Source organism: Camelus ferus, chromosome X (assembly GCF_009834535.1).
Source record: "Camelus ferus isolate YT-003-E chromosome X, BCGSAC_Cfer_1.0, whole genome shotgun sequence".
In the NCBI taxonomy this organism is placed as follows: Eukaryota; Metazoa; Chordata; class Mammalia; order Artiodactyla; family Camelidae; genus Camelus; species Camelus ferus.
In genome coordinates, this window is record NC_045732.1 from 22,224,098 (window position 1) to 22,239,856 (window position 15,759).

The following is a 15,759-nucleotide window of genomic DNA, read 5'->3' on the forward strand; positions in this document are numbered from 1 at the left end:
CACTAAGGTGTTGCTGTTGCGAGTTTGTACTTCCTTAACTTTTCCATTAGAAGAGAGGCCTGTGAGAGGCAGGGTCCGTGTCTTTTGAGATTTTCCATTTTTCCAGTATGGGTGATTAGAAACTCTGTATGTACTTTTCAATATTAGGTCACCTCTTGTTTTTTTTAGGTGCATATCTTAATAATCATTTCTCTAGTTCTAATCAGTTAATATTTATCAGCAAATAATACCATATTCCATGATTTATTACCACGGCCCTATCTCATCACGCCGCCATTTAATTAAGACTCTGGCCTGGGTCATTACATGGAGTCTTAAATGCTCTCTCCTGGCCAACCATCAAAGCCACAATGTAAAAAATTATGAGCCCTCTCCTTAAGCAACTGACTTCTGGGGATAGAATGAGTAAAGGCAAGCACATTCTTCAACATGCCGTTCAGAATGCCAGGTTCTGAAAGGAGATAGACCCCAGGACTTTTCATTCCAGGGGCCAAAACAGTTATGAAAGCATGAGACCATCAGTGTGTGATCAGCAATGTTGTGGTGGTTTTCCCCTTGGGAGAAACCCCTTGCAGAGAATGATAAGCTAGAAGCAAAGATAATTAGCAACTGGTAGAACAGTCGTCCACAAAGGGTGTTGATTAGAACGGAGCAGTGTCCACTTGGAAGACGGCATCTAGCCACTGGAATGGGCATAAAAGCACTTCAACATTTTAATCGATATTTTGGAGAAGATAAAAGAGGGAAGGCTAATCACAGCATCAGATCTGTAGAAGCCACAAGGCTGGGCGCACAGCAGAACCAGGGTCCAAAATATTCACAATGAGCAGTGATGGGCTGAGCACAGCAAGGGGAGATTTCACAGGGTTCACTGGAAGGTCCCTGCCACACAGAGTGTTGGTTGGCCCCCAATACCCAGTCAACTTTTTTTTTTAAGTAACAAAATAAGCTATTATCTCCATGTGATTAAATCTGGCCCATGAAACGTAAGGAGTGATGGGTGGGAGTTCTGGGAAGGCTGCTCGAAGAACTGACTTGGCTGTGAAGCACATCCTTTTGACCCTTAAGCCTTTTCTCTCTCTTGTAGCCTGTGATGGCCTGAAGGAGCTTGTGCAGCCACCGTGGACCATGCTGTGACCTTGAGGGTGGAAGCCCAGCACTGCTGACGATACTGTCGAGCCACTAGAGCAATCCTGGACAATCCACATGTGGATTTCTGTCCCATGATAAAAAATTCATGTGTCTTAGTAGTGACTTAAATGTCTGTTCTGTTTAAGCCAGTGTTTATCTCCATTTCCTTCAGCTCAGTACAGGTTTTACCTGTTTTGAATTGAACTCTGTCCCTGAAAAGATATATTGAGGTCCTCATCCCCAGTACCTGTGAACGTGGCCTTATTTGGAAATAAGGTCTTGGCAGAGAAAACCAAGTTAAGGTGAGGTCATACTGGGTTACAGTGGGCCCCGACCCACTATGGCTGGTGTCCTTGTAAGAAGAAGAAAAGAGACACACTGGGAGAAGATGGCCCCATGACGAGGGCAGCAGAGACCGCAGTGATGTTTCTATGGGCATAAGAATGCCAAAGATTACTAGAAGCTAGAGGAGGCAAGGCATAATTCTCCCCTACAGGTTTCAGAGGGAGAATGCCCTGCGATGCCTGGATTTCAGACTTTTACTTGGCTTCCAGAACCGTGAAACAGTAAATTTCTGTTGTTTTAAGCCACTCAGTTTGTGGTACTTTATTACAGCAGCCCTAGGAAACTAATACACTACTAATGGAGTCTCACATGAGGTAAAAATAACCCACTCAGGTCTCAGAGAACCTGATAAGGCATGGCTTAGCAACTGTATGTGCAAAGAAATGATCGTGTGTTTGAATACATGGAACACTCAAAACGAATCAACACTGTGAATATGGATGCCAAGAAAGGTAATGCAACCCTAAAATGGACTGCATAGAAATTTCCCACCTCGAAAAGTTGGCAGTGGCAGGTTTATTCTGCTTCATACTAGCACTGGTGAGAGTTCTCCAAGTGCGGCATGCAGTTTTGGGCTCCTCACTTTGTCAGGACACAAAGCTCTGGATTAGGATCATTATTCTGAAAGCAAAGCACTAAGGAAATGGTTAAGACCTAGGAATACTGAGCCTAGAAGAGGAAAACTTAGGAAGACGGCTACCTTCAAATATCTAAAAGCTTCTCACGAACAGAGAGTAGGTGCTAAGTGCTTACTGAAGGCAGGAACAGAGGAAGAGATCATTCCAGCTTTGTGTAGTACCATTCAGCTGAACGAGGACCAACAAGGCGCCACAGGACACAAATTTAGGCCAAATGTAAGACCTGTCTAGCTAATTAAAATAACCTTTAAAAGCATACTGAAAGAAGCAACCCAAATGTTCATGAGTGGATAAATACATTGTGGTACATTTATTCAAGGGACTATGATTTGGCCATAAAAAGGCATGAAGTACTGATGTGGGTCACAACATGGATGAACCCCAGAAACATTATGATAGGTGAAAGAAGCCAGACTCAAAATGTCACATACTGTATTATTCCTCTTATATGAAACATCCAGTCTAGATAAAGACAGAAAGCAGATTAGTGGTATCCAGGGGCTAGAATAAGCGGAGGAATGGGGAGTAAGTGCTTAATGGGTATAGGGTTTTCTTCTGGGGTGATGAAAATGTTTTGGAACTAGACAGAGGTGATGGTCACACAACATTGTGAACATAGTAAGCGCCACTGCATTATTCACTTAGAAATGGTTAGTTTTATTATGTGAATTTCATCTCAATAATAAAAAAATATTTAAAAAGTATATATTTTTATATACTTCTTTATATACTTCCTAAAAGAAAGGTTAGTATCTGCTTCTCGGTAAATGAATCTCTATGTAGCATTTAGCAAACTCTACATGAAAAAACAGACACATGGAAAATCACAGCAGAGAAGTCCAAAAGACCCTTCATGGTAAAAACCCACTGTCTACTGGAGGGTAACCAGTGAGTAGATACAGATGTTTAAGACTTTCTGTTATAGTCCCAAGGTTCTCTTCCTGTACAGCTTATGATTACTGCCTTAAGAGACCACAACTATTTTCATGTTTTCACCTTATACAGAAACAAGACACTGTCCTATGTAGCCTGGCAATGTTTGCACTATCTCTAACCTATTTATTAAATCAACAATTCATTGGCCACAGCCATTTTGAAATTGTAACATAGAATGATCATGAGTTTAGTATTTCCTCTCTCCCTTGAAGGCCACAGTCCTCCTGTATGGTACATATGTTCCATTATAAAAGACTTTAACAATTTTACAACTGAGGATAATGTGAGCAGCACTAGGGATGTCCCACAGTAGGACTGGAAGCCATTTTACTGCTTTCTCCATTAGGGACCTTCACGAAATTTAGTTGAACGATTGAATAAAGGGTTCTAGCCCAGTGCTCCTGCCCCAGGGGCACTACAATTTCACAAATTATTTCTATCAGGGCTCGGGGATGGTGGGGGGGGTGTCACATGTAGATGTTTCCCCTTTTCCACATCAAGAATGGAAATGGAAGACAAAAAAAAAAAAAGAATGGAAATGGAAGGGAGGGTATAGTTCAAGTGGTAGAGCGCAGGCTTAGCATGCATGAGGTCCTGGGTTCAATCCCCAGTACTTCCTCTAAAAATAAATAAACCTAACTGCCTTCCCCTCACCACCAAAATAAAATAAATAACACAATAATAAATAAATAAAATATTTTTTAAAAAAAGAATAGAAATGGAAGTGAGAGAAAGTTTAACTTGGTTTGGAATCTGACTTCTATAAAGAAAACCAAACCAAACCAAACTAACACTTCATTTTTGGTGAATTACATAATATAGAATCCCCTGTGGGTTCAGTTCACAGCCATACAGACTTGGCCACCTTAAGAAGTCAAAACCACATCCTTAAAATAAAGATACGTTAAAATATTTATTCTCTAACTTGGGCAAGTCTTGTCTCTATCATCAGTGTGGAAAAGAGTTCTATTTACTTAGGAACTTACACATACATCGGGGTTTTCATTCCTTTATTTATTTGCACTTCCTACGAAGCTGAGAATGCCCAGAGAATATATATCTCATTATCAGCAACTGGCAAGAACCTAAAAAAAACTTTAGTGAGTTTTTAAAAAAAAAAAAAAAAGGTATCCAAGAGGAGAGACATGTCTCAAACTCTGGGAACAAAACCATCCCAGCTTTCTTTCTTGAAACTCTGGCAACAGAAGCCAGAAGAAAGGCCAGCTTTCATATCCTAAGTCAATTCTGGAAAGTATTCAAGCCAACTGTAACCCAGGACTAAATGAGAGTAGATCCATTATGTGAAGATGAGACTGGCACAGTAAGAGGCAAGTGCTCTACCATCAAACTTGACAATGTATTTAAAGTCCCCACTCGTCAAGCATCAGGAAAGTCTGGTGCTTTTGCCCAAACAGATATTTACAAATACCTATTTTTGCCCACAGATATCAATTTTATATAGTCCATGTAATGCGAAACTAACTTTATAAATAAGGAAATGTCCTGTTCGTTGCTATGTCCCTAGTCTCTAGCACAGTGTCTAGGATATAGGAGGTGTTCAATAAATTATTATTAAGTAAAACCAATGTACAACTGAGACATAGCAACCCAGAACTTAAGAACCAGATAAGCATAATCCTACAAAATAGACCCTTTGGGAAACGCTATGGTAATTACAATGATCCTGTCCATCGCACCACTGATTTTGGAGCTTCCTCGGAATTATCTCTGGAAAGATGCAGCTTTTCCTCCTATTAGGAAAGCCCAGGAACCTCATAAATAGAATTAAGAGATTGCTAGCCACTCATTGCTAGCCACGGAAAATGGACTGCTGAAGAGTGGGCTCAGTCCTACTGTCAAGGTCCCTGCGAGGAACGGCGAAAGGCAGTGTCACCAACTAGGATGCTCTGAACTTCCAGTTATGCCAGAGGATCACATTCTGAGAAGCAACATGGCCCAAGGAGCTAAGTTAGGAAAGTGTCTCCCTGGCAAGAGTAACTAATAACCTTGGTAAATGCCTGCCTAACATGCTACCGTTCTGAGGACAAGAAAATGAAGGGAGAAAAATATACCTCAAAATGCCTGTGTTGGTTTTCAGTCATTTCAAAAAGGATTGTAAATGATAAAAGATAACCTGATGTATTAAACCATTACCAGTAGCACCATCAGCATTTACCGGATGGTTACTAGCGATACACTTTCCTTTTACTTTCTCTCACCAAGAATGGAATCCTAAGCAACTGGATGACTTTCTAAGAAGTAATTCAATTTTCACTGAATTTGACTTGATGAGCTAGATATTTAAAAAGTCTCAGAGGCAGCATGGGTTCATGAAGCAAGGTGATTCCCCTGGAGTCTACAACCAGATTGATGAGTCACACTAAATATATATACTTCAGTTCTCTTTCTGCACCTGCTGATGCAAGCCTTGGGATGAGACTGACGTAAAAAGAATTCGCTACAACAGCTAATTCTCATTTATGCGTTCTGTATTTATTTTTAAATCTACATTCTATTTTGCTAATTATCAAAGATTGACTAAATAAGGCAAGGAACATTTTTTATTTATCAGATTAGTTAAAAATAATAATGCCCAAATGCTGCAAAGGAAGTAGTAAAACTGGTACATAAGTTGGGATAACCCATTAAGAAAGTAAAGCAGCACCATGAATCATGACCACATTGTACTTATGCACTGGGATATGTACTGTCGATAATAAGTATTTCAAAAAAACAAAAAAGAATTTAAGCAGGAAAATAATTCATCACAATTTTCTGGTAAAGAGATACTGAAAGTAGCCTAAAATGTCCAGTGAGAGGAATGGTTAAATCTGTGTTTAAACGGTTGGTACTGAAAATTCAGTAGCAACACAGACATTCAACAAAAGACAAACATGATGCAAAAGCGTATCTTCGTTATGACTGAAACCACATAAACATATATATGGATATGCAAAAGAACACAGAAACACACAACAATGATGGTAAGCCATTTGTCGTTCTTGATTTGCTAAATTTTGTGAAACAGTATATTATCTTAAAATTAAAATAAAAAGCTACCATGACTTTTAAAATATTTTCATATAATTAGCCTGTGTATCAACTCTTTTCAGCGAAAAGATCTGAAGTCGACACTTGGTTTATAAAACTGGCCTGTGAGTTAAAAAATTAAGTAAATCAATGCCAGGTTCCCTATTCTCACTCTTTTCCCACCCAGATCCTTACAAATCCGTGGACCAGATAAATTTGCAAAGTGAGACACATTACAGTCCTGTATCAGTGAGGTAGACTGCACATCATCATTTTACAGGTTCTGAGACAATCTGCTATAAGTCCTGTTTAACCTTGGTGAGCTCAGAGATTCCTAGAGGCATTTGATGACAAAACCCTCTTTGCCCAGGAGATCTTCAAACATTCCTCTCCCCACAGTTTGGGAAATGCTGCTTGGGGCCATGATGCTCAAAGAAGGAGTGACACAGAGAAGGCATCTTCATTATCAGGAAAGTGTTTCCAGACTATGTGCTCCCCAGATGGGAGTCACCCGTGATAGTCTGCTTATCCCTCAGGTGTATGTACTAAGATCGAGAAAACGCTCAAGAACCACTCATCTGTGCAGCTACTTAGAAACGATGGAATTCCATACAAATCAAATAAGCCCTTTCTGGTACAGGTTTGGGAGGTTTTCTGGCCCTTAAGAAGGGGTTCTGATCTAGTCTGAAGATAACGGCAGTTTCAAAAGGAATGGTATCTCTTCTCTGGAGTTAAGAAGGGGCAACCAAAGATATCTGAGTAACCTGTATGGGAACTAGTCAGTTTCCCTTTTAAATATAAATACATACTATTCATGATGTGAAAAATAAAGCTTATATCTCTGAAATCTGGATCATTTCCTTAAATACATGTGTGCGGTAGTAGGGTGTCACCATAGAGCAAATGCCAAATACCCACTTCCCAGAGCTAAGGGGCAGGCACCCCCCCCACCCCCACCCCATTCCCGCATATTCTGCAACCCGTTACCTCCGGCCGCAGTGTGGCTCTCATGCAGACTTGACAAAGAGGTCCATTTCGGGAGAACTGAAGTGGAAGGTGTCGAGTTCGATTTTGACATGTTGGCTCCTCACAAATCAACCAGCCCTGGAGATAAAAAGAGAACACTTCAGTCCTAGCACTACCATCAACAAATAAGAAATCAAAACCCTTTCGTGATCAAGATAGACTCATTTCATTCAAACGTTCCTTAGAGATCTGGAAACAGCTCCCTACCCTTCTTTCCTAACATGTAAATTTGATCTATGCCCCAAACTTAAAAGTTATAAAATTCATAAAGTTAAGGAAAAAAATCACTGAGACATTATTCCCTTTTATTAAAAGAAATCCCTTTGAAAACATCAAAACCTCCCAATAAAAACTTGTATGATTAAATGCAGAATGTAAACTGATGGGTTTTAGTTCACTGGTAAAGACCGTTACCAAAGTAAGGAGTATACCATGTAGAAATGAACGACTTTCCCAATAGCTGAGTGACTACTGGCTAGTTACTTAATTGCTATGATCAATCTCCTTCTCTATAAAATGGGGATGATGATAACACTTACTGTATAGGTTTGTTGTAATGTGATACATTTAGAGTGCCTAGAACTATCCCTGGCATAAAAGAAACACTTTCAAATGTAAGCAATTGTTTTATTTTAAATGAAAACAGATTCTTTTACACCTGCTCTCTAGGGGCATAAAACTATCTGAAAAAATGTCTTCAAGGACAACTTCAACTGACCACTCCTTTCCAGTGGTTTTGAATAGCCGTCGCCCATGTCTCTGGTCTTCAGAACCCTCTTCTCACTTTCCTGCTTCAGTTACTCTCCCCCGCTGCTCTTGTTTGAATTTTCTCATGGAGGTGTGATAACAAAACACCTGCTACCTTACAACAGCACTATGTCTGCTACAGAGCGAATCTGTTACACACGGAAGGCAAGACTTCACGTGGGGTTGAGCAAAGCTCAGCTGTTCCCACGAAGGCACCAGGGTTTGCGGGCTTTGGGGCTGTATGTATTAGGCATGAGATGCCTAAGGCAAACGAGGATGAAGCGCTGCGGGGAAAAGGTGAACGAGGTATGCCCCCTTGTCACATGGGGTTCCCATCTGGGGAGCCGCAGGAAGGGAGCTGACTGCCTTGAGGTATTGGAGCGTTTGGTGAGGCAGAACTCCTGAACTGGTCTTGAAGAGTAAGGAGAGGTTTGGTGGCTGGAGAAGGCGGGAAAGACAACTTAGGCAGACAGAACACGTACTAAAGAATGAAGGCCAGAGAGAAGTCTGTGTGATGTGACGACGAAAGGGATCAATGACATGTTGAGCCTCACTCCCTGTTTTTAGACAGAGCCACCTGTTGGTCTTTCTCCCCAGAAAAGAGCAGTATATACACAAATGCTGCTTCACGTTGCTTTCATCTGTTCCTCATTAACGCTGCCACGTGGCGTTAAACCAAAGCGGCGGGATGGCCGCTCACCTCTGCGTTGAGGGACCTCACTCTCAGAGAGGCTCTTCCTGGAAGTCACTACAACCAAACTCAAGGGAAAGCGCCCAGAATCAGTTCTTCCAGCTCCATTTATGGCTTTCCCACCCAGAGAAAGTACATGGTAGGACTTTTTAACTGAAAGAAAATATGCTGCCTTTAAAGAATATAAAATTCATCTAGTCAATACATTCACAGTAAACTTCATTCCTATCTTCAGTCAACAACCTATTTTAATATTTAATGTCAACTTTTCAGGTAGCAGGTCTCCAGGAGTCCTTATGAAACCTTTAATATATGCCCAGAATTACATTAAATTTTGTGGAAAATAGGCAAAGCATCCCCAGTACCGAATTTCAGGAAATTACAATCTAAGTAGGAAACCGAAGTTCACAAACACAAAGACTAAAAGCTGTTCATCATCGACTTCACTTTAAGAATCAAGTTGTGTGGTACCAACTCTTAAATGCCAAACAGCACAGAGAAGGGATGGGTCGTGTGTCTTCTACCTAGCTGAGACGTCTAACTGCTGCCACTGCAAAAGACCCTGAATCAGAAAAGAGAATCAGTGGTTCTGAGTCACAGGCAACCGTTCCAATTCCTAAGGCCTATTACCACCTTTCCTTGATTTGAGGACACATTTTTATTCACCTTTTAATATTTCTGAAACTCAGATGCATTGACAATTGACATGTATATTTAATGATGTATTTATGTTTCCTCCAAAAAACTGTTAAGTCCAGAGTACAGCTCACCAATGATGGCCTCTCAGAAGTAAAGAAACAAGATACTTTGGTTGAGCCTGTTCTAGGCACAGAGGAGACAGCGGGACAGTGGGGCTGACAGCAGCAGCAGCAGCAGGTATGACATTTTAAATGTAGCCTGTAAAACTCAAGGTGAGACTCGTGGTTTCTGGAAGTACCCATTTAGGCATATTAATAAAGGAAACACAATTCAAGGAACCTGTGTATGAAAAACATGGGACTGGACCACTCCATCACTCATTTGGGTTTGTTACACTGTATTTGCTACCTGAGGCTTTACATCCTTGGGAATATCTATCACTGAGCATTCACAACCACAGCTATAACTCATTCAATTCTAAACAAAATGTTTTAAAAAGCAAGCAGATAGATCAGTTACCATGTTTTGAGACAATAAATTAAGTACCAGAATACAACCTGGAAGTTGAAATTATTTTTTAATTTTTAAAAATATAATGTTCAAAAATTCTCAGATGTTTTTGAAACTCGATTCCATCAATTTACCACAACTTTATGACTCACCAGGTGAGCTGCCAACCAGGGAGATGCTAAATTGTCACCTCACCTGTTTCTAAAACAAACACCCAACTCTATCTCTGACAGAGCTACTAACTAAATGTCCCTTCAAATCATATAGAAAACAGATAATATAATTTGTCTAGACTTCCTACCAGTTATAATTAACATTAAAGAGATCTTTTCTCCTTTGTCACCTCTCTATTCAGTACTTATTTGGGTTTGTTTGTACTTACTATCTGTTAATCTCCCTTTACAAATGACAACAATAACTAGTGCTATTATGTATGGAAATTAAACACGCTGATAACTGTGTGAAGGGAACTGGGACTGAAAAAAAATATGAGAAGCCTGTAACTCTTTATGCCTCTTGTTTTATTTTGATAATTAAGCTTTTGGTCATGGCATATTTTAAACAACTCTTCTATGGGGGAAATGGGCCCTAATCATATTCCATATATCCTTTGCTTCCATTCAGTTTTGCCAAGTACATTTGGTTAACTCTTTGTTCCCCCAGCTGACTGACTGACTGTGCTAAATATACCTTTCCAGGAACATTTGTGCTGTTAAAAATAAATACGCCAGGTCTTTGAAAATAGTCCATGATGGTGCAAATCTTACATTACCAGATCTCATAGTGAATTCTGCCTCCCATGGGAGATAAAAACAAAGCAAATGAAAACACTAACACTGTATAAAATTTCTTTGAATTATCACTCACAAGGACAAAACTAAGCTTATTTTCATCCCATGTCGGGAAATAATACAACCCAAAGCTACAGTGTCAAGTCAATGGAAGGAAAAAAACTTAATAAAGTGTAGTTCTTTGGAAATCCAACCTACTAAAAGGTTTGGGTTTTAATAAAAAACCCCAGAACTGCTCTAAGGATGTCTGCCATCCAAATTTGTCATTTTATTTTGCAATGCCACATGTCAATGCCAAATTGTCATAAGCAAGAGGAATAAGGCCGTTAAGTTTTCAGATGGCTACCTGAACCACATTTCTAAGTAGAGGGTTCAAAAGAGGTGAAGGCGGCCTGTTCAATAGCAAAACAAACCTTTACCAAGTCATGCTAAGCTCTACCACCTGTTGCTTTATAGTCTCAGCATCACTAATTCCTTGAAATCATTGTGTATGAAATTGTGTCAGATCCTGATTGGTTCTGCTTGCTAAATTATATTTCTGAGGCCTCAACTAAAATGCTTTCTGTCTGCACATGCAAAAAAGGGATAGATTTCCACTTGTAACTGAGGCGTTCATGGTAGTTGTACCTTCAACACAAACTGCTATTCATTTGTGTACATCTGTATTTTTAGAAGGACACACACACAGAAATCATCCAGACCCAGAGATGCGGTACATAGGAGGCATTCAATAACATCTTTTGAAGAAATACATGAATAGAAGCAATAAAATAAAAATGCACAGGAGCAAATTTATGGAAAATAATAAGGAAAGGGTGTACAATTCACAGGAGAAAAAAAAATCACTTTAGCTTTCATACTCTAGAATCAAATAGATGGTTGGTCCTTCTCCCATTTCCAGTCACCAAGTCTGTCCACTGGCCTTACAGTCCCATCCTCACTAATCTCATCCAAGCAGACTCAAAGCTGATCTCCAGCAGTAGTTCCTGCCTGGTTTCCCCAACTCAATTCTCTCCTGGATCCCATGCAAAGACTTGCCAAGTGTAGCTTCCCTAGGCTGCTCCACTCCCATCCCACAATGGAATTCCCTCCATAGAGGATTAAGAATGCCACTTTGGGCTCATTCTTCCTTTCTCATCATTTTCGTACTCAAACTCTTCGCCCCATCAGATTGGTGTTCTCACCAACCTCATGTTTTGCCTATGGCCACCTTCTTATCTCTGCTCATGCTACAGAACCCATGCCTCAAGTGCCCATCACTTCCATTCCTCTCCTGTGACATTTTCCCAACCCACAGGGACTTCTCCCTCTAGCCCGGCTGCCATGGAGCACACTCTGCTTAGCACTGTCCCTGGATCACCTTATTTTTACCTCTCTGAGTAGATGGTCTGGCCCTCAGGGAATGGCCCAATTTTGGTAGTGCCCCCCCCCCGCCCTTGCCAGGCTGTATCACAAAGGTTCATACTCAAAGAATACAAAATCGAGGTTATGAAAAGCTGCAGCTGAGTGAGGTCTCTCCTCTCCCATTTATTAATAGGTAATTCTGTATAAAGTTACCAAACCTCTCTCTGAGCCTCAGTTTCCTTGTCTATAAAACAGGAGGTAATAATGTTGACCCTATTAAGAGTTGTTCAGAGGATCGAATAAGAAAGGCTGCACAAATGTTCAGTAAATGTCAAATATTGTTATTATCCTCCATATGCCTCCAGTACCGGGAACATCAGTGCTGGACTACAGCTAATAAGATGCACTCTTCTAACCAGGAAAGAGCCTGGTCAGTTTCCACTTGGTGTTATCCCAAAATGGACAACTAGGAGGATGGGTAGCTGGTAAGATCAGGTGGAGCTGCTTCCCAACTTGATGTACAAGAATACAACTATGCAGTCAACAGAAGTGAAATCTCCATGTTTTTCCTGATAAAACTGTAACGGATTTGAAGTTATAGGTGGCAGAACAGACAGTGAGGGAAGTGCTTTATTTTGTGATGCACAGAGACTTTCAAGGGACAATGACACAGTAGCGCAGTGACGTACGATTTCATTCAAACTGTAATGGCTCTCCAGAAGTGAGGCGACAACCAAAAAAAAAAAACCAAAAAACAAAAAACAAAAAAACCTAACAAAAAAAGAAGTATGGCGACAGGGCCACAGGGCAAGGTCTGCCAGCATGCGTGGTCTCACAGAGTTCATCATACCATTACTGTTTTTCCATAATGGCCATTAGCTGCTCCTCTCCCCAAACTATATGCACTTTGAGAACATCAGAAACTTTTTTCACCCAAAACCATTTATAAATGTTCTGAGGTTCCCTTGCAGGCACAGTTTTCTGTCACAGAATTATCCCCAGTGTAAAATGGGTCTTCTTATAGACCGTGCACAGTATGGGCCCACAGCTGCTTTTGAAGAATGACATGTTGTGATTTGGGATTTCCAGAAATATCATAAAAAAAAATTGCTTTCTGACCCACATTTGCACCCAACACTGGGAGAAAATTTTCCTAAGATCTCCAGGGGAAGTTTTAACAGGAACATAATTTTGCATTTAAAGTTAAATCTTCTACACTGCAGCATGCTGGCCTGTCAAAGAATGATTATTAAGTCTCAGAGAGGGGCCAGGGTATGAGACAAAAGAGCAAATGAGGAAAAAGACATATATTAACTATTCAACAAAGTTAATTCAAAAATATTTATAACAAAATTATCAAACAAAACAGAAGTGGCAAGTGCCTCATCGGTCAATGTAAGAATTTTTAGTATTATTAAAATTGATTTTTAAAGTAAGACATCTCTTTAAATGAACAGTCACATGTCATTTCATCCAAGTTGTTTGAAACTTATTGATCTCATCATTTGTGCGAGGACCAGACTCTGCCATCAGTTTGCTGAAAGGATAATGGAGCACTCCCAAACTGTTATGATAGGTTAGATGCAAACAGCGGTCCTCATTTAAACACAGAGAACAGCACTACAGTGGACAAATTCCAACCTCAGCGATTGTATATTACAAGATAAATTAGCAAGTTGTTCTGCTTTGCCTCACATCGAATCCAATACCATAGCCTTGTTATTTTAATTTGCAATCAGAGGTTGAGCATCACAAGATGTACCTGAGGTACATTAAAGAGACCCACGCAAGCCGCCTTCTCCAGCTATACTGTGAGCAGAGAAAGCCAACAATTACCAGCAATTTTATTTTACCACTGTAGGACAATACTAGAACAGTTAAAATCGTCTCCCTGAAGCAACAGGGAAAATATACTTAAAATGACTTTATATGGAAAATTACATTTTGGGGGAAAAAGTTCAACGGAGGACATGTATCTTTCTGTATGGGCAGCTAAAGCCTCTCTTAGTATATTCAAGCCTATTCTCTAAAATACTCTCCCTATTCATCCAACTCAAAAGCAAGCTACATTCTTAGGCGATAATAGGTCACAACTAAGTACACAGTACCTTGCTTCAGGAATAATTTTGCTTTGTCTGTCAACTGTCAACAAAGCACAAAGAGCTCATGCAACCCAGCCATGTACTGGGGATGTTAGAGCTCTAACAAAACACAAATAGTAAGAACATAAGATTTCCAAGCAGCCCTGCTTTCACCTTGTATGAGAAATTGAAAGCATTTTCCTCTCCACATTCCATTAATCCCTATTGTACTACAAATCTTTTCATAAAAGACTCTTTTTTCCCTATGTGAAGCTACAAGTGACCTGGGGATGTAATATTCCAACCATGATGAATGTCCAGCTTTCCAACATGAGTGGTTATAAACGGATGTGTCAGTTAAGGTAGACAGTCATTTCAACAAGGAAAAAAGAAAGAATCAAATGGAATGAGATAGTAAAATGGCTACTCTGATGCTGACATTAATATTTTAGTGACGAAGCCTCTAAGAAAAATTGTTCATTACTTCCACCGAGGCTCCTGCCTCTGAAGTCCTCACTCTTGAAAAAAACATTAGCTTAGGTAAGTATACACACTAACCAATAAACCTTGAAAGTTAACCCAAGGCTTAGTTTCACAAATATGTACACAGAAAAAAAAAGACTGGAAGGAAATACTCTAAAATGCCATCACTGGTTATCTTTAGGTAGTTTCTTCTGTTTCTGTATTGTCTAAATTTTCTACAGTAAGTGTATATTGTTTTTATAATCAGAAAACTGCTATTAATGAGTAAAGAGACAGTTTTGCTAAGAGTGTTCAATATAACTGAATCACTGACACATTTGAAAATATTTTGAGCTATATATCATGTGTTTGGTTGTTTCCAAGATGAACTTTCAGGGAATGTGCTTATGGAAAAAAAGGCACATAAAAGATATTTTCTTTGAAAAAAAATTTTTTCCTATCAGAAATTTCAAAAATAGTTCAATCTAAGCACAGAAGCAGTTTAAAAGAAGAAAGTGACAGGGCATGTATTAGTAGTGTTCGACTCATTTATGAAATTAAACCACTCCCTAAAATGCACACAGCCTTCCATGGAATATGATTGGAATACTTTTCTTTATGATGGTGGAGCTCTGAAGGTAGGTAATAAATCAGTTTTGGAGAGAGGTGCTTTGTTCCCCAGGCCCCTCCCCCATCTTTATTTGGTGTACACATGGATCAGCTCAGATGTCCAGGGTGGGAATCAAAAAAAAATTTCAATCAGGAGGGCACGCCTAGGAACTTATTACTAGCAGAATTTCTTTTCTTTGCTCAAGCCTAGCTAAAAGTAATTTTTATTGTTTGTTTGTTTGGAGGCTAGTATTTATTGGCACGGTTCAATGTGATACGCCTTTGGGTACTGAACAACAAATGTTAAGACTGAACTATGTATGCAGTTGCCTCAAAGGGCATCTTAAAATCAGAATGGACTTCAAACCATCATCCGGCAATGTTTGTTCATTTAACTTTAATTATTTTCTCCTTGAGAATGGTACTAATGAAACTGAATATCTTCCATGGTTTCGAAGGGCCATCTGAATAGTCTGTAAACAGAACTAAGGGTAGACAAGAGATCTGGCTGAGCCAGGGGGTTGCTAGGTGATGCAGAATGTAAACCCACAAACTTGTTAAGGTTTGCTTTGCTTTCATGCCACTTTCACACACTCAAAAGTTTTGAGAACTGATTTTTCAGGTGGCCATTAAAAAAAAAGAAGAGGAAGCCCCCCCCCCCGAAATTCTCCCCCAGATGCTCTGCCGGATTCAGAAGAGATGAAATCCATCTGACCCTTGGCTGTAACCTGGGAAACTTTGGGTTTTACATAAATGTTGGATCATGTATTTTATGACTA

The 15,759-nt window shown here is 39.8% G+C and overlaps 1 protein-coding gene across 5 annotated transcripts in view; it reads right to left on the bottom strand.

Moving 5' to 3' along the window:
* Positions 1-15,759, bottom strand: part of POLA1 (DNA polymerase alpha 1, catalytic subunit) — a 281,095-nt gene that overhangs the window by 101,748 nt on the left and 163,588 nt on the right. For all 5 annotated transcript variants that reach the window (XR_004318259.1, XM_032475944.1, XM_032475943.1 and 2 more), the window contains one exon: positions 7,068-7,184. Coding sequence is in view for 4 of the 5 variants with exons in the window: in XM_032475944.1 (XP_032331835.1) it covers positions 7,068-7,184 (117 nt within the window). In the remaining variant the exon portion in view is untranslated. The remainder of the gene's footprint in view (positions 1-7,067; positions 7,185-15,759) is intronic.